The sequence below is a fragment of the Onychomys torridus genome, chromosome 9 (genome assembly GCF_903995425.1).
Source record: "Onychomys torridus chromosome 9, mOncTor1.1, whole genome shotgun sequence".
In the NCBI taxonomy this organism is placed as follows: Eukaryota; Metazoa; Chordata; class Mammalia; order Rodentia; family Cricetidae; genus Onychomys; species Onychomys torridus.
Genome location: NC_050451.1, coordinates 60,833,656 through 60,853,136, shown reverse-complemented (window position 1 = coordinate 60,853,136; position 19,481 = coordinate 60,833,656). Strand labels below are relative to the sequence as shown.

Here is a 19,481-nt window from a genome sequence, read left to right as displayed (position 1 = left end):
CAACCTTTTTTGTGGGTCAGTAATTGAGTGAAAGTGTCTTCATCAGATCTCTGCCTGCCGTTTGAGCTGGCCACAGGACTCCCACTGTGTGAGCACTCAGGGTTCCTTCCCTGAGTCTGCTTATAGAACAGAATGACAGCATGAGAACACTGCAGACTCTCCCTTCCCGTCCTTCAGTCATTTCAAACCACCCCTCACTCCCCTCTCTGTTTCTCACTTGGTGAGTTCTAGAGGAGCATCCTGGGTCCCTAGCCCAGGCATATACCACAAGCCACCCCAGTAGCTAAGCAAAGTGTACCAGGATGAGGCAGATCCTCCTCATGGATTTGGATAGTGCACAAAGTGCCTCTGCTCACTCACGCCTTCCTGTTCTTCACTCCTGGGCAGGCAACATACTCTGTATTTTTGGTGAATTTAATCAAGAATCACTTATTGGAACATTCATAATAATGTTTTTCAAATGGAATTTTACATAATAAAAATATTCTTGTAAAAGTGGCTTTTAGACTTCTTGTTAGACATGCAAATATTGTAGAACTGAGTGTGAGTCCTGCCCTGCAGGCTTGTATGGCATTCCATTTTAGCCAGTGAGAAAGCTCCCTGGTAGGAAACGTATAACTTGGTGCTAGAACACTTTCCTTCTGTAGAAGAGACCTATCTGAGTCCCCAGAACCACCCAGAGAATGAAGAAAATCTCCCTGCATTTAAGAACAATAAACATAAGCATCTACAATTCTTGATTTTGTTTTTGATTTTTTTTTTTTTAGATTTATTTATTATATATACAGCATTCTGTCTGCATGTATGCCTGCACACCAGAAGAGGGCGCCAGATCTTCTTATAGATGGTTGTGAGCCACCATGTGGGTGCTGGGACTTCTGGAAAAGCAGCCAGTGCTCTTAACCTCAGAACCATCTATCCAGCCCTACAGTTCTTTCTAGTGCATCATAGAAGCATTCTTTCATAGAATGCCTGTCTGACAAAAATGCTGAACAAATAGTTTGTGTTTAAAAAGAATGTATACAGTTTAGAAATATGGCAGTTAATCTTGAAAAAAGTAAAATCGAGGCTGGGGCTTACAGCTTTTCACAGTAAGGTACTTGCCTGGCATTTATTTGTAAGGCCCTGGGTTCAGGCTCTGTCCCATAAGGAAATAAATGAAAAGACATTAAAGTAGGAAGCAAAAGCAGTACTGAATAGAAAGAAATTGAATATTAGAGAGACTTACCTAATTGTAGAATTGTTTCTAGAGGAATAAAATAAGTAGACTTTTAGGTTAAAATACAGTTAAAACAAACAAAAAACTGTGAGTCTCAACCTCCAAAAACAGTAAGATGGACAGCATTTATAGTGTCAAAACAACCTAAGAGATTTGTGGATCCCTTGTGGAACCTTTTTAGTTGCCTATTGTCTTTGATATTTCATTTATTTTGTTTCTTTTTCCAACTTGTTTTTTAAATTGTAATTATAGTATGTCTATTTGTCTATAAAATTATATGTTGTAATGTGTTAATAAGGCTTGATTCTATTCCGAACCTTATTTCTTCAGTTGATAGTAAAGTAGAATTTCACGCTGTCTGTACAGTCTTTGTGTTGTATTAATGTCCTTTATCAAAGCAGTCCGATTGCTTAGGGCATTTATTTTGTTTTGATTTTGCTTCTGTTTTGGCAGGTCTCTGAATCTTTGCTTGTGCAGACTCCAGCTGTGCCTCCTGGCCCATGCCTCCCTCCCAGGTTGCAGGGTAGACCCAAAGCAAAAGAAATACAGTTACGATGGGGTAATTTCCATTTTGGCAATGAATTATAATTAAGTTAGAACCAACAGTATTCTTGCTGTTAAAAGACCTAACTCTGTCTGCCCTTAGGACCTCCTCTAGTTGATGGCGGATCACCCATTACCTGTTATGCAGTGGAAATGAGTCCTGCAGAAAAAGATGAGCCTAGAGATGTTTACCAAGGTTCTGAAGTGGAATGTACAGTGAGCAGCCTTCTTCCTGGAAAGACATACAGCTTCAGACTCCGTGCAGCAAACAGAATGGGGGTGAGGGAGCTGCTAGCTGAATCATAACTCGCCATGTGTCAGCACACCAGTGATCAAGCCATTTGTTGTAATGAGTCTAGTGATAAATAGGAGATGGTGTGCCCTATAACTTGCCTTGCCGTCTGTGCTTTCAGGCCTCAGATAGAGTTTGTGGTTTCCTTCAGGGAGTGTTGAAGAACCTGTTTGCATAGTCACTAAACTGGTTTATGGGCATTTACTCCCCATTGCAGATCAGATGGGATTCTTTCTTTGCCTCATGGGAAAATGCAAAATTTAAGCATTTCTGGCTTATAGAAGTTATTTAAAAAGTACTGTATGTATATATTGGTAATTCCATAAAAAGAACAAAAGCGGTGATAACCCCACTTTGCAGCTAGTGGCACTGGGGCCCAGAGAGAGTGCTTCCACAAAACTGCCGATGCCCTCCCCTCTTAGGTAGATTCCCTAAGTTAAAGCAATTGCTTAGGCGTGTGGCACATATTTTTTAAGTATTCCATTTTTTTTTTCTTTCAAATTTAAGCTGACAGGTCTCTTTAACAGAGTATTGCAGACTTCAGTAAGCTGTGTTTTGCTTCATATCCTGTCTCTAGCTGCACTCTATTTTTATCTATGAGCACACTTAAACATTGTAATTGTGTAGCCTGCAGCAGTCTTACTTAACCCGTCCTGTGTGTGCACTCAGCGACCTCACAGGGCTGCAGTTCACGGGTCACAGATTCAGGACTAAGTCTTCTTTTTTCCTTACCTAATTTTACTAGTTTGTCAAAATGACTTTAGATGTTTACTTTGTCTATTTCCACTTGATCCCCATTTTGACTCTTGCTACTTGAGATTTTAAGATAAAATTGATGCCTGCCATCTCCCAGGCCTTTACTTGGTACCCATCTTCATTCCTCACATAATTTCTTCTTATCCCACCTACCTAATTTACTGATGCCCTGCTCTTTTTGCAAAAAGCAGTTCATGAAGAGAATAAGGGAGTTGGGGAAAGTATAGTAAACAAAACTTAAAATTCTGTATCTACTTCCACAGTTATTAAATCTTTTACTCTCAATGAATGCCTGTAGAATTATTACCAAATTAATTTTGAAGATCTTCATTTCTGTTGGCTCTTTAAATACAGAATTCTGTTCAGTGAACATTTTAAGGATGAAAAAGGAAAATGTGTGCTCTGCTTGTTTTTTTAGTTTGGACCATTTTCAGAAAAATACGATATCACTACAGCTCCTGGGCCACCCAACCAGTGCAGACCCCCTCAAGTGACGTGCAGATCTGCAACTTGTGCACACGTGAATTGGGAGGTATTGTGTTTTTCACTAATCTAGATAATTTTCCTAAGTGATTGGAGTAGTGCATGCAAAAGAATAAAGGTAATCTCCCTTTTTGCTCCTTCAGTTATTATGTGGAAAATAAGTCCTAGATTAATTCACATGGTAAAAGTGAGTTGAGTGTATGAATAAGGTATGTTTGCCTCTTATGTAATTATTTTCTTGTTGTATTTTGTGTTTTTATCAAAGACTTTGTTTCCTTACTGAAATATTCTACACACCAGTGAACTTTTGCAAACATTCATACGATTTGGTATACTACTATTGTCTCAAATTCATTATTGCCAGTGTATTTACTTTGTATTGTAATTGATCAGTAATGATTATCATAATTTTTGAAATTTAATGATGAAAATATTTATATAAGTTAACATTCTGTCTTCAAATTATTTTGAAGTTTGTTTACCTAAACTACTCTTGACTCCTTCCTTCCGGTATGAGGCAGTAATTTTTTTGACCATTCAGATAATTTTAATGAATAAAAATGTAAAATTATACACTGTTGATTGTGTTTAGATGTTTTAAATAAATTTAAAAGTAATCCCATTTTTAATATGTTAGAGGAAAGAACATTTTTGCTACAAAGCCATTTAATAACAAGACTAAGAAGACTGTATCTTTTTCTTGAAGATGCCTTTGAGTAACGGAACTGATGTCACTGAGTACCGGCTGGAATGGGGAGGAGTTGAAGGAAGTATGCAGATGTGTTACTGTGGGCCTGGCCTCAGTTGTGAATTAAAGGGACTTTCACCAGCTACTACCTATTACTGCAGAGTCCAGGTAGGTGACCAGTGCCTCAGCACGCACTGTCCAGAGTCTTCTATTTGGAGGCCACTGTCACAGTCCTGTCTTTGTTAACTTTCTCTCTTCCGTGTAGGCTATGAGTGTTGTGGGTGCAGGTCCTTTCAGTGAAGTTGTAGCCTGTGTGACTCCACCATCAGTTCCTGCCATTGTGACTTGTCTTCAAGAAATCAGTGATGATGATATAGAAAATCCCCATTACTCACCTTCTACCTGCCTTGCAATTAGCTGGGAAGAGCCTTATGACCACGGTTCAGAAATCCTTGCCTACAGCATAGACCTCGGAGATAAGCAGCCCTTGACAGTGGGGAAGACCACAAGCTATATCATAGACAGTTTGCAGCCGGACACAACATACAGGTACGCCCCCAAACCTGTGTTTGTTTGCCTAAACCAGAAAGTGATTTAAATAAAATAATTGTAAGCTGAACTTGTTTTTTGTGTTGTCATTTAGAATACGAATTCAAGCCTTGAATAGCCTTGGAGCTGGTCCTTTCAGCCATACGATTAAATTAAAAACTAAGCCCCTCCCTCCCGATCCACCTCGGCTGGAATGTGTTGCCTTTAACCACCAGAACCTTAAGCTTAAATGGGGAGAAGGAACCCCAAAGACGTTATCAACAGATGCTGTTCAGTACCACCTTCAGATGGAGGATAAGAATGGAAGGTGGGGTTTTTACTTCCTTTTCCATGTGTATATTTGGGGGGTTAATGTATGTAAATGTTTATAGTGTAAATAATTTACCAAAGCATTGTAAATACCATTATAGGGGCCAACTAGGTGGTTCAGTAGGTAAAGACACCCGCTGCCAAGTCTCACAGCTTCAGCTCAGTCACTGAGGCCCACATGCTGGAAGGAGAGAACCACCCCCTGCATGCTGTTCGACCTCCACGCATACACCATGGCATGTGTGTCACAGAGACACACACACACACACACACACACACACACACAACACACACACACATAAGCTTAATTAGTGTGTAATAAAAGTTTTTATCAATACTATCTTAAGTAATTTTAAGTGTATGTTTTCAAAATCTCAGAAGGCTCCTGTGGCTGCACTGTTTAACTCCAGTGATGTTCAGGGAACTTTAGTCTGTGGGCTATTCTTGAGCTCTGCCCCATGAACTCTTACCTTGGCTGAGAAGTCATGCTGCAGTATTGATTGCCAGTTGGGTACAGTTTGCAGAAAGTGCTTGTGATTGGCTGAGGTTCTGGACAGCAAGGTTATGTATGACTCACTGCCCACACTGCTGATGCAAGGCCTGCATGCTGAATCAGTAGCAGCAGTCACCTCCTCACCAGCAGGCCCTGAGTGGGTCTGTGATTTATTCTTAATCCTGTATTTCACTTACAGTGTGTGATTCAGATTATTTTAACATTGTTTAAATAACAGCATAGGACTGGTTAGTCACCCTGAATTCCATCTAAACATTACCATGTGTCTACTATGCTGTTATTCTGTAATAATTTAGGATTTTGAATTTTACTTTTATATTTCTAATTGAGCGATATAAAAGTAAAATTCAAAGTCCTAAATTATTCTAATGACAGGGGGCTAGAGAGATGGCTCAGAGGTTAAGAGCACTGGCTGTTGTTCTTCCAGAGGTCCTGAGTTCAATTCCTACCACCCACATGGTGGCTGACAACCATCTGTAATGAGATCTGGTTCCCTCTTCTAGCCTGCTGACATACATGCAGACAGCACACTGTATACATAATAAATAAATAAATCTTTAAAAAATTCTAATGATAGTTTCCCAAGGTTTTCATTGGTTTTAATCGCTTTTAGCAACATTATACGTATTAAAAAAACAGTGCATGTTTTTTAATGTTTGTGTCTTTATTTATGGCAGAATTGTATGTATCCTTTTTTCCAGAAGGTTCTTCGCCATGCCACAGATTAACCATTTATCTTTATTATGAGCTATGCTGGGTGAATTGTTTAAATTCTTCTCATTCTTGTACGATTCTTTGCACTCGGGTGAAGTGCGAGAAGGCCTGCTAGAAGCAGTTATCACTCAGTGCTCAGCGAAGGCCACAGGTTCTGAAGAACCATTTATTCCTCACATGTATTACTAGAGCTAGGTGAATTGACTAAGTTTTGCTCCAGTTTTATGCACTTGTCTTTGGGATAGTGTAAAAAGGTTTGGCAGAGACCATCCTAATTAGTGCTTGATAAAAGCTTCTGCTAAACGTGAAATAGAGTATTGCAAACTTCATTCACATTCATTTTGCATCTGAAGAATTCCTGGGATAGGAATGTGGCTAGGGAAAATGAAAATTAAGACCTTTTACATAAGTTTAATAAATTAAGTCAACTTAATATCTTTGATTTCTCTTTCCTTTTTTAGATTTTTTAATTTTAGTTTATATGTATGAATGTTTTGCTTACATGTATGTGGACATATCACATGCATGCTTAGTACTCTCGGAGGTCAGCAGACGATGTTGGGTGCCCTGGAACTGGAGTTCTATATGGTTGTACATGCTGGGAACCAAACGAGGATCCTCTGCAAGAGTAGCCAGTGCTCTTAACCACTAAGCATCTCTCCAGCCTTTTTTTTTTTTTTTTTTGCTATTTTTGTTTTTATAGATAACATGTGCTGTATGGTAGCATCAGAAGACAGATTTTTGTAATTTTCAGCTGTTTTCAACTGTGGGTTCTTCCCCACCTCTCTTCTAATGTAAGGAAAATGAATTTCAGAGATTCAGAAGGCCAGGCTTATCTAGTTACTGCTTATTGCAAATATTTGCTTCAGGTCATAAAACTATTTCTTATTCCTAACCTGACTATGGTTTCCAGGCTGTTAGCATTATCTGGGCATTCATGACTCATTCCTCAGTTTCCAAAACTTTAAAACTACCCATTAAAAATATTGAGAAACATTCAATATATAAGTAATATATTAGGGAAAATATGTGTAATTATAACATCTACCTAACAGTTTATGGATAATTTACTTAAAAATATATAGTCTCTCATAGTACTATCTAAATCTCTAATTGTTACTAAACTAGCTAAAATTATACCTGTGAATTAAGAATCTCCCCCCCCCCTTCTTTTCAAATAAAAATGAGAAATTTAAGTGAGGGTTATCTCATAGCTCAAGTTCATGCTGTAGATAAAAAAAACTGTACGATTATGACTTGGTTAGAAATAACTCATAGTAAAAGTAGTGCCTCTATGTTGTTCTGATGCCTTAAAAGTGTAAAGAGAAAAGGCGGCAGGCAGAGGCACAGCTGTACAAGAGCCTGAGAAGAAACTTGGAATGGCTGGACATTAGATGAGGGAAACATTTTTCTGTAAATCAAGTCAGACTGGGAGACTTCCCTCTGTGTATCTGTTATCTGATGGAAAACCCAGTTGTCAACTACTTCTGAGGCTGAGGTTTCCGAGCCACGTGTTCCTAAGTAACATGCCCAACTATACACTTGTGTGGTTTCAAACATTCTTGTGTGGTTTCAAACATTCTTGTGTGGTGTCATAAAATTGGTGTTTCTATTTCAGGTTTGTCTCGCTGTACAGAGGGCCTTGTCATACGTACAAAGTACAGAGACTTAGTGAGTCCACAGCCTACAAGTTCTGCATACAAGCTTGTAATGAAGCTGGGGAAGGCCCTCTCTCCCAGGAGTATGTTTTCACCACACCAAAATCTGTCCCCTATGCCTTGAAAGGTAATGTGTATCCCCTGAAGTTGTCTTCTTTTCTTTATTTTGATTAACGTTTAGCATCCAGTGTCTCCCCATCAGTTATATAAAAAGCACATGCTAAGAGTCCCACTCAGTCATCGAAACTGGTTTTTTTTCTTTGTTTTTTTTTTTATGTTACACTAATAGAAAATGATCTGACATGAAATACTAAATTGAATAAATAAGTTGTGTTTCTAATTAGGTTCATTTGCCATTTCTGCTCTTGTTATTTAAAGAATAAATATCACAAACTGGGTTGTTTAAATGTTTCAGATTGGGAGCCAGGTCTCCCTCTAAGAAAGACAAATGTTTATATAGCTTAGCTTCACACACAAAACATATACTCGTGTACATACACACTATACACGTATTTTTAACTTTGCAGTAGCTCTCGTTTTAAAATAATAGTACTTTGTATACTATTCTAAAGAGATGAAAAGTCATTGCAGTCTGAGAACTAGGGATAGAGACTGCTGGGACAGTGTCCTGCATCGGGCACTGGGAGTAGTTTATTAAGCAGACCCCGCTAGCACAACTGTTTGGAGCTGGCCTGTCTGGTGTTGATGAGTTACACCATTCACTTGCTCCCTTGGGATGATATTTTATTTATGCTTTACTGAATAATGCTTGCCTGGAGATCAGAGGAAAAGAGGCCAACCACAGCACAGAAGCCATGCAATGTTAGCACACACTTTTAATCCTATCATTTGGCAGGCAGGATCTCTGTGAGTTCAAGGCCACACTGTAAACAGAGCCAGGTGTGGTGGCACACGCCTTAAATTCCAACACTAGTTAACCACGGAGGTCTGTACACACAGACAGGAAGTGACAAAGCTGTGTAGGAAGAAGAAGTGATGTAGCTGGATAGAGAGAGCAAATCAGATGGCAGAACAGCAAGGCATATAGGCGTGAGTAGACAGGAAGTATCTCTCATTTGGAAGCTGCAGAGTTGGTGAGGTGAGGATAGCTCATAGCTGTTCCTATTTCTCTGATCTCTCTCAACCCTATATCTGGCTGTGTTTTATTTAATAAGACCGTTTAGAAATTTTTCTACACTCCCTTATCCAGATTAGTGTCTCATGGCATCATAAAGATTGTCGTTCATTTAAATTACTTTACATGCCTATTGCAAAAATTCACTAAGTTTATATCTTAGTTTTAGAAATTTGTTGATTTTGATTAAAACAAGTGTCTATGTAATGTGCCAAATTAAATCAAATAAAGCTGATCTTACTTATGTTTGTTCCATCTAGCGCCCAAAATAGAGAAAATAAATGATCACGTTTGTGAAATTACATGGGAATATTTACAGCCAATGAAAGGTGACCCAGTTATTTATAATCTTCAAGTTATGGTGGGAAAAGATTCAGATTTCAAACAGGTATGTGTCAAGATACCATTTTATATGTACATAGTTTTAGTCTTTAGTTTTTATTTTCAGTAGAAGATTTGACTGTATTTACTTTCTAATTAAGAAACGTGTGTAGCCCTGTTTTACAGTGAGAGCCCAACTCCTTTTACAGTCCGTCCTTTACACAGTTTCATGATGAGAATTCCTTAAACGCTTATAATGCCACAGCTCCTAAGGTGGCTCAGTCATGGTGGTGCATGCCTCTAATCCTGACACTGGGAGACGGGCAGGCAGATCTCTGAGTTCCAGGACAGCTAGGGCTGCACAGAGAAGCCCTGTCTAAAAAAACAAAAAAAGAGTTTTCTAACTAGTTCAATTAATGTATTCTTATTCTCATTCTCCCCCTCTCCCCCTCTCCCCCTCTTTCCCTCCCTCCCTCTCCTCTCTCTCCCCTCTCCCCTCTCCCCCTCTCTCCCCCCCTCCCTCCTTCCCTCCCTCCCTCCCTCTCTCCTTCCCTCCCTCTCCTCTCTCTCTCTGCTACACCTTGTCTCTCATCATCCTCAACCATTTGTTGAGGATTTTTCTTCCCTGGCCATATTATCATATTCACTTGAAAATAAAATGGGGGTGGGGGAGCCCAAAGTAAAAAACAGTTAATTAATTGACTCTCCAGCAGGAATTTATTTCTGGATTTGATTACTCTGTAACTTGTAAACTGTGAGGACAGAGCTCACATTCTCACGTTTGCAGCGCACAGGGAAGTACTTTAATGGATGGTGTTTTAAAATGTCATTTAAAAGACCGAATTGAGGCTAAAGGGGGCTTGGTGGGGAGCGCTTGCCGTGCTAGCTGAGGCCGTGAGTGTGAGCCCTGGCTTCCACATTACAGCCAGGTGCAGCAGCGTGTGCCTGAAATCCCAGTGCTTGGGAGGTGGACACAGGAGAACCATCAAGCTAGCTACAAGTTCACTGAGAGACTCTCAAAAATATTAGTGGATATAAAGTAGAGAGTGACTGAAGATAGTAAGACACAGTGTTGCCCTCTGGTCTGCATGTGGAAGTGTCCACACACCACACATCCACAAAGATGACATCAGAAGCTTTCGGCATCTAAAATAATTGCAGAACATGGCTGCGCTAATATTTTCTGACCAGGCTTCATACTCCATTCTTTTTCCAATATTTCCTTAATAGATGTACAAGGGCCCTGCTACTTCATTCCGGTATTGCAGCCTCCAGCTGAACTGTGAGTATCGATTTCGAGTGTGTGCCATTCGCCAGTGCCAAGACCCTGTGGGGCACCAGGACCTGGTGGGTCCCTACAGCACCACAGTGCTCTTCATCTCCCAGAGGACAGAGCCGCTGGCCAGCGCCAACAAAGAGGCCGTGGACGGCGTGCGGACCCGGCGCACTCTCAGTGACGAGCAGTGTGCCGCCGTCATCCTGGTGTTGTTTGCTCTTTCCTCCATTCTGATTGCCTTCATCATTCAGTACTTTGTAATCAAGTGAAAATATATCTTTATTTTTAACACTGTGTTACATTTTATTTTGTCACGTACTAAAATTATTTCTGTATTGCTTTTACAAAATGGTGGCATTTAGCACTGGCATTGAGACTATATATTGAAACATGGTTTTGGCATTTTCAGTGCTTATATTGTTAGGCAAAGGCTGGCACTTCATGAGAAGAATTCAGCCACAGAAACATTGATTTGGGGAGGGCTTTTTGTTTTGTTCTTTGGTTGGGCCTTTTTTTAATCCCCCTTTTTTCTTTTTTTTCCTCCTCCCCGCCCCCCCCCCTTGAATATGCCTTCTAGTAGGACAAACTTTCTAAAAGGCAGCATTTATGATTGTTTTGACCAGTTAGCATGAGTGTAACAATGGTAACACATCTGTTTGTTTCGATAATGATTGCCATGTGAAAATTTCAAATTGACTAGCATTTACACTCACGTGCTCTACGAAACTTGTTCAAGTCTGATGCTGTGAAAGCAATCTAGTGCTCTATTTCTACCTCCTCATTTGTCTTAATTGTTTGGTAAGTGAGATTTTGATGAATCAATAACTGGAGGGCTTTGCAAACAACAACTGGATGAAGGAATCTGAGTGAGAAAAAGAAGCTTTCTGTTTGGTGAGTGTGGAGTTCTCCTTACACATACACGTGAATTCACAAGTGAGTCCAGGAAAGCACAGACCCAGAAATATTGATCTTTACTTAAACAGTACCTCTTCTTGGGATTTGAGAACAGAGAACTTTTAAATAGTAACTTACTGTTTTCTGGGCCTTTAAACTGTGTACGTGTATAAGTGCATACATGTCCATAAGGGCTGTGTGCAGATTGTCAGGTAAGGAGACACATGTCCACACTTATCACCTGGTCTAGGCTGACTTTGAAGGACTCTATGGTTTTTGCAGCATCTCCTATAACTACTGCCGTTGCCATCAGAATTTCTAATCAAACTCAACCTTTTTTGTTTGGGGTACCAAATCTGAAGACAAAATTAATTTGCACCAGTAAACTTCAAGCTGCTTTCTTGAGAAACTAATGTTTAATGTATAATGTCTGTTTTGGATACTGTTCCAAATTGTTGATTGCATGTGGGTACCGTTGCATTAGAGCACTTTGCAAATTGCATAGTTCATTAATGTCTTGTGAGCTTGCATTTGTGAGTTGTTGGATGATCAGATTGAATTTTGTTGTATCACATTGTACATCTCGCCTCGATGTCAATGACTGCCAGTAATAATACAGTCTGCAATGAATTTATATGAAATTTTTGTTTTATCGCATCTGTTATCTGTAGACATCTGTAACTAGCTTCTTTAATTTATTATTTGAATTTTAGAATAGAGAATCACTAATTTTTAGTTGCTGAGGTTTGCATTTTAGTGATTAAGCACTTCTGTCTGTCAAAAAGAAATGTATGTTTTGTGCTTTGAAGATCTCTGAAGAATTTCCCTTGTAATAGAATGGGCATGTATTGTAATTGTTTTATGTCAAATGATCTGCTCTGTAGAAAAAACATTAACCTTTGTTCAAAAAAAAGAAATGGATAAACTTGGCCTCTCCAAGTGGTAAGAAAACTCTGTCACTATACTATACTGTATGTTTACATTTTATTTAATCTCTTATGAATAGGGTGATGACTTGTCCCCCAAACAACTGCGATTGCGATTGTTTTCTAGAAACTTCTTCAAAGTGCCACATTTGGCAGTACAAATGAGTCTTGAGTGTAAGAGCCCAGAGATTTCTATATAGTTGAATGTCTGAAATGGTAAAATGTGCCACACAGTGGCTTATGTTTTTCATAGTAATTCAAATGAACTCCTATTTTTGATAGTAAATGTCATTTAATAGTGTACTTGCCATTTGAGCCTCACTGCAAAGTTAGTGCAGAGGAGAAAACAATTTTTAATGTAATCTTGATTTTACCTCATACTGTACATTCCAAAAACTCAACTTTTTAAAGATTATAAATACACTACCAAACATATCACCTTAAAATTGTATAAGGTTGAGCTTCATACAAGTGGAAAATATAATCTCATAAGAATACATAAATATGTAGAAAAGTATCTGTAAAATCCATGGAAAATAAAAGTTGTATCATTCTTTTTTGAGATATGTTTTTGTGTTCATACACAGTTCATCATTTGCTGCCTCTGTAAGAAAATGAAATATCTCCTCTCTCCGAGGGGCTCCCAACAGTTTTCCCCATGAGCCTGAGGGGACACAGACTAATTATTCAAGTAAGAGTCAAGTCGACTCAAGAATGACATTAGAAGCTTTACCCTGGTACTCAGGAGGCAGATGCAAGTGGGTTTGTGAGATCCAGACCAGCCAGGGCTAAGTAGTGAGACCCGCCTCAAAAGAAGAGTTTAGAAGCTTTGTCCTAATGAATTCACCTTATAGGATTCCTTATGTGTCTTTTATGCGTTACATAAAAAATAAAAGGTGACTCTGGATAAACTCATTGGAAAGAAAAAGGGAAATTCTAATCCCATTCACTTGAGAGGCTGAGGCAGGAGGATCATCTCAGCCTAGGAGTTAAATGCCACACTCTCTAGATGCAAGACTCTCTAAATAAAGAAAATAAAAAGTATGCCCAGGAGGAATAAAATCCCTGACTGTTTTTGAGTTCCTCATCTGTTAAGATTTTCCCACCACCAGAAGCCTGGAACCTAAATGTTGTGATGCTGCTGGGTCTGCTCCTCTGGACAGCTCAGCTTTTCCTCATTCCCCACTAACAGTCCCACAGGCCTCCTCTAGAGTCCATTGCTATTTTGGTGAATCTCTCATTGCCACTGTGCCATGTGCAGGAGTGCCACAGTGAAGCTTAAAGTCTAGGCTGAGGAAGGGGAGGTCCTGGACCAGAACCATCAGTCCACAGTACCAACCAAAGAAGAGAACATCAGAGTCCCTTACAGCCCTGCACCTGTTGCCTCTTTGGCTTTGAATACTTTGGATAGGGAGGTTTTATTCAGTAGCCTGAGCTTTCCAGGGCTTAGTTTGTAACACAAGTACCTTTCACCAACGTGGAGCAGATGGTCTATCTGCAGAGAGACCTTAAGTGTGCTGGTCCAAGGAGGCAGGCACACAAAACTGATTTAAAACCAGAAGTGATCCTCTACCATCAAAAAAAAGGTGATGCTGTCATGTTTTAATCCTTCTGTCTAAGTCGGCATACTTTCTCCCTTATGTTCTTTTTGTTTTTGAGATGGGATTCTCTATCATGTAGCCCAGGCTAGCCTTGAACTCCTATCCTTCATCTGCAAAGTGCTGGAATTGCATATGTGCAACCAACATGCCCAGTTTTCCCCTGGTGGTCTTAGAAGCAACTCAGGAAGAAAAATTGACAAAATAAAAATACACAATTGTGGTCATCAACAGAATTTACAGCTGCCCCTTCAGATGTTTAGGTAGTGGCAGCTTTTCATCTCGTGGTGAACGGCGTGAGCTTACCATTATCCTGGCCACACCCAACCTGCTGCCTCTTTTCCCCAGGGGGAGCTGAGGTGAGCATTCACTGCAGTGACAGGAAGCTGTGCCGCAGGTGGGTCTCAGCTGCATTTGTCCTTCCATGTGCGAACCCTGAGGACACCTGAGCCCACATCCCTGCGAGGGTCAGATCCTAGAGGTTTATTAGCGGAGAAGCGAGCTCTGTCTTCTCTGCTAGGTTCCTCTTCCAAAGCCGGCTTTGCTGTCTCTGCCTTTTGCTTAAGATGCCTTTTCTGGAACTAGTAAGATGGGCTGCACTTGCAGGCAAGCCTGAGGACCTGAGTGCAACCCCTGAAACCCACATGCTAGGGGAACTACTCGGGGAGTTGTCCTTTGAGCATGGCACACCGTTGTTCCTACACAGAAACCTCGGGATATGCCTGAGGGTACAGAGAGCTGTGGGTGCACACACAGTGGACACCAGTCTACAGGTGGCAGCCTTTGGGGTATAGGGACCCCGACCTGCCACACCTTTCCTGCTTTATAGGACATACTGAAAACCTGAAACATAACATGAAATTTCCCAAATCTGGTTTGTTAAAATGTTAGAACGTGGGGACTGGGGATATCCTAGCTCAGTAGTAAAGCCCCAGCTTCATGTGTGCAAGGCTCTGGGTTCTAGCCCCAGGACCATGCAGATAAGTAGCAGATATGTTACAAAATGTGTCAGTTGCTGTGCTTGCTCACATTCCTCTGACTGACTTCTGAAGAAAGACTTCCAGCAGACTTGTTCTACTAAGCCCTCCCTATATCTGCTAAAGTTCCAGTGCCCAGCAGGAGACTATAGTGCTCAGTGGCTTTACCAGTGGACTGGCAGCCCCAACCTCTATGGCTCATAGGCAGTTACCAAGAGGCTATTACCCTAAGCTGTTAAAGATTGAGTAAAATATGTAAGGGCTCAAACAGCGTGCATTAGCTCTTGTAATCAGGACTTCTCAGTCTGGAGGCCTCCTGACACACCAGAAGCCTATTAGGGACTCAGCCCTCTTGCTTTCAGAAACACAAGATCTGAAATGCTCCATCAGACCTACATATATTCTTGCCCCCCACAAATGATAAGTAGAGAGATGCTCAGGAGAGGAGAGAGATGTCTGCAGCCCTGATCCACTCAAAGCCCCCTCATCAGATGACCTGCTGGTGTGTGGCTCTGGAACTACCAAGTAGAGTTGGTCAGTTGTTAGACCACAGAATGTCAATAATAAAGGCTCAGCTACACTGCACCTCAGGACTGAGCCAATGTTTGAAATTCACCATAGTCCTGCTGTCAAAACAAAAACAAAGTCACTGTGATTCATCTCTCCCTATCAGTGATTCACTGACTAGTGATAGGTGATTATCAAAGAAATCTTACAAATATTTACCAAATTCTTGTTTTCTGAGATGTGCCGATCCAGGCAGCAGAGAAGCAGCTCTGGGTGCAATAGATTAAAACCCTGCCTTCTGGTGCACCGGATGCTGATATATTTATCCAATGAATAGCCAAGTAAGCTGAATAGTATGTTTATAATACTCCAGAGAAAATGGAGAAAGGGGATACCTGAATGGAAGGCACACACAGATGAGGGCTATACTACACAACTGCTGTGATGGCCACTTGAAACAGCCTGCTTAGGTGACGAGCAAAGGAATTGGGGTGCCTTCGGCAGAAGTAGGGCTAGCCTTCCAAGCTGCAGAGGAGAATGGAAGAAATGAGAGACTCCGATTGGCAGCCCAAGTGCTCTGAGTCCAGGAAAGGCCAGAGACAACTCAGAACAAGGGAGAAGGGGACATGGAAACACAGTCTAGCAAGTGCCAGCCCATACTATCAAGAATACAGTTAGGTGCCCTTGTCTTCTAACTACAAAGACCTTTAAGCCACCTGCCCTGCCCTACCCCCCAACGCCTGGATCCTTAGGGACTCAAAGGCAACCCAAGAAAACAACCCTGCACCCTGCATTACTCTAGCTGCTTCATCTTGCTGCCCTGCAGCTGAAAGCTCAGGGAAAAACATCAATTATAGATGAAGATACAACATTGTCTCTTTGAAAGCCTGGGAAGGAGGGAGGAGAGTAGAGTGGAGACTTGAAAATAAACTCTTGTACTTTATTGAAGACATGGAAACGATTCAGAAGAAAAAAACTACGATGTAGAAGAAGAGAATTGATTAAGTGGTGTCCAGGAGGTGATGGGATGCTTAAAGGGGTCAAACTGGCTCCAGCTACAAGGCCTACTCATTGTGGAGGAAGTGGAGGAAGGAGGGCAGGGTGGTGTGGTGGTGGGACAATATAGACATTTCCTTCTGATCGCTTCTGTTTTGTCAGAGAAATTGGATGCAAGATCACCATCCCAGAGTAAGGGGGAGAGGAATTAAGGGTTAATGGAAAGGAAGATGCAGGGCAGGAGTCTGAAGAGTGAGGGAGTGAATGAGGTAGGGGAAGTGGGGAGAAGCTAAGGCAGTGGTTCTCAACCTTCCTAGCGCTGGGACCCCCTAATACAGTGCCTCACATGGTGGTGGTGATCCCCAACCATGAAATTATTTCATTGCTACTTCATAACTACTACTGTTGCGAATTTGCTACTGTTATGAATTGTAATGTAGCTGGGCAGTGGTGGCACATGCACACAGGAGGCAGAGGCAGGTGGATTACTATGAGTTCGAGGCCAGCCTGGTCTATACACAGCAAATTCCAGGACAGCCAGAGCTATACAGAGAAACCCTGTCATGAAAAACAAAAATGAAAACAAAAGAGTGAATGAATTGTAGTGTAAATACGTGATCCCTGTGAAAGGATTGTTTAACCCCGCCCCCAAAGGGGTCGCAGCCCACAAGTTTGGAACCACTGAGCTAAGTCATGCTAAAGCTATGCATTTTCGGTGAATGGTAGCAAAGAGGGAGCAAGCATGGAGTAGGCAGAGCACAGCTTAACCAGAGAGGTGGCTGTGCTCTGGGTGGAATGGAGAGATGAAGATAAAGGCAAGGACACCGAGGGTGTCACTGCTCGTGGCATTTAAGTTGGGAAAAGGAAGAAAGTGAGGACCTGAGGCGGGTGAGAGACAAGGAGAAGACAGAAGACCCAAACAGGGTAAAGGATTACCGGAATACCCATGAGGGAAAGTGAACTGCAAATAGCCAGGCAAAAATAGTGATGAACAGTCGGCAAGGTAGAGGTGGGATCCCGAATCCTTAGGATAGGAGTAAGTTCAGTCCACTGGAGTCGGGGTTAGGGGCCTGGTTGGCCATTGGTAGAAAAGAAGCCAGCAGTCCAAGAGGCCAAGGTCATCAGGGAGGTGCGTTTTGTCCTGGTGCTCTGCTTACTGGAGAAAGAGAGGTAGCTGAGCCTCAGGGAACAAAAGTGAGCAATGAGGGCTGGAGAAGGGGGTTCTGGTGCAGTTTGGTGGAGGCAGGCTTTAGAACAGCAAGAAAGCAATGATGGAAAGCATCCCTCATAATGCCCATGCTTCTTGAATACACAAGGCAAGAGCAAAAGGCATTTGTCCCAAGTTTCAGGTCTAAAAGAGAAGGAAGAACTTGGGGAGGAGAGGTTGAATTTCTTTTTATTTTAATTTCTTTTTACATTTATTTATTGAGGAAACAGTGACTTAATTTTTTTTAACTTTTATTACATTGATTTTTTTAATATGTACACATCTGTGTGCCACAACAATGCTTGTGGATGCAGAAGACAACTTGCAAAGAGTGTTCCCTCCTTCTCCGTGAAGGATGGACCTCAGATCTCCAGGCTTGGCAGCAAAGGCCTTTACTCCCTGAGCATCTCACCAGTTCAAGATTGAAAGTTTAAATCACAACAGAATGAATGAAAAGCTTTGTGTGACCTGAGTTTGTTCACGAAGATAAAGGCTTTGGCGGAGGGGCTGTTGAGAAAACTCAAGGTTAGGAGAAGGTAATGGAGATGGAGATAGGGAGTGGAGTGAGCAGGCCATCCAAGTTCTAGTGGACCTTAAATACTTGAACACTGTTTGGTACATGCGCACAAGGATTAAGTTGAAAACACAGAGCTCAATGAGTCAGATGCCTCAGCTATTGTCAGAGACTACAAAAAGCTTACTCATAATAAATCGGTTTTTCACCTTTCCTAAATTTTTGTTCTTTCAAATGTTTGGCATAATATAGCACGAATTTTAAATGGTCTTATTAATTAAAAACAAATCTGAAGCCAGGTATTGGGGTGAACTGTAGATGTAACCGGCTTGTTAAATAAGAAACACAGAACCAATTGCAGAGTTAAAAACCACGAGGTCAGAGCAAGAGCGGAAAACCTTACCCTTCACTGCTTCTGCTGTTCTTCCTCTCCGAAAGAGAGCTACCTCTGTGTGTCCTATCTTTTTTATAGACTGTCTCTTCTGTTTTCTCATTGGTTGTAAACCCAGCCACATGACCTCCTCGTCACTGCCTGTTTGTACAGACCTCCAGGTCTTCTATGGTTGGTATTGAGATTAAAGGCGTGTGTCTGCCATGCTGGCTGTGTCCTTAAATGCACAGAGATCTGCCTAGCTCTGCCTCCCAAGTGCTGGGATTAAAGGCGTGCACCACTACCGCCCAGCTTCTGTTCTGGCTTGCTCTGACCTCAAGGCAACTTTATTAACATACAAATAAAATCACATTTCAATACAAATAAAATATCACTATAGTGAACACTGAAATATCAGAGAAACAGAACAGGCCACAGCTAATCTCACCTCACCAGCTTCTCAGCTGATTTCATTTCTTCAATCTGGAAGCCTCTGTGTCCTAATCCGATTGGATCTCAGCTGAACTGCTGCTCAAAAGCCTAAAAGCTTAACCAGCTCTAGTTCCCTGTCCTCACACCTTATATACCTTTCTGCTTCCTGCCATTACTTCCTGGGATTAAAGGCGTGAGTCACTATGCCTGGATGTTTCTAGTGTGGCTTTGAACACACAGAGATCCCCATGGATCTCTGCCTCCAGAATGCTAGGATTAAAGGTGTGTGTACCAAAGGTGTGTGTACCACCATTTTCTGGACTCTGTTTGTGGCTGTTCTGTTCTCTGACCCCAGAGAAGTTTATTAGGGTGCACAATATTTTGGGGAACACAATATCACCACAGCATAGTCTTTTGTTTTTAGTTTAAAAGCGTATAGAGTGTGAAAGCATTTAAGTGTACACAAACCCAGGTTCTTAGGGATAAATTTTTGTTGTTATTGTTTTTAATGATCTTGTTTGTAGACTCAGGGATCCATAATTTGGTGCATGCCCTCCACCCTCACTTGTAAACTTACAGAGGTGTAAGGACTGTGCAGGGACC

At 41.3% G+C, this 19,481-nt stretch overlaps 1 protein-coding gene across 2 annotated transcripts in view; it reads left to right on the top strand.

Annotated features, from left to right (window-relative positions):
* Window positions 1-12,843, top strand: part of Fndc3a (fibronectin type III domain containing 3A) — a 159,773-nt gene extending 146,930 nt beyond the window's left edge. For both annotated transcript variants that reach the window (XM_036198939.1, XM_036198940.1), the window contains 9 exons: window positions 1,673-1,778; window positions 1,866-2,041; window positions 3,229-3,342; window positions 4,000-4,149; window positions 4,247-4,530; window positions 4,625-4,837; window positions 7,686-7,852; window positions 9,121-9,248; window positions 10,412-12,843. In XM_036198939.1, the coding sequence (XP_036054832.1) occupies window positions 1,673-1,778; window positions 1,866-2,041; window positions 3,229-3,342; window positions 4,000-4,149; window positions 4,247-4,530; window positions 4,625-4,837; window positions 7,686-7,852; window positions 9,121-9,248; window positions 10,412-10,726 (1,653 nt within the window). In that variant the 3' untranslated portion in view covers window positions 10,727-12,843. The remainder of the gene's footprint in view (window positions 1-1,672; window positions 1,779-1,865; window positions 2,042-3,228; window positions 3,343-3,999; window positions 4,150-4,246; window positions 4,531-4,624; window positions 4,838-7,685; window positions 7,853-9,120; window positions 9,249-10,411) is intronic.
* Window positions 12,844-19,481: the final 6,638 nt, after the last annotated feature.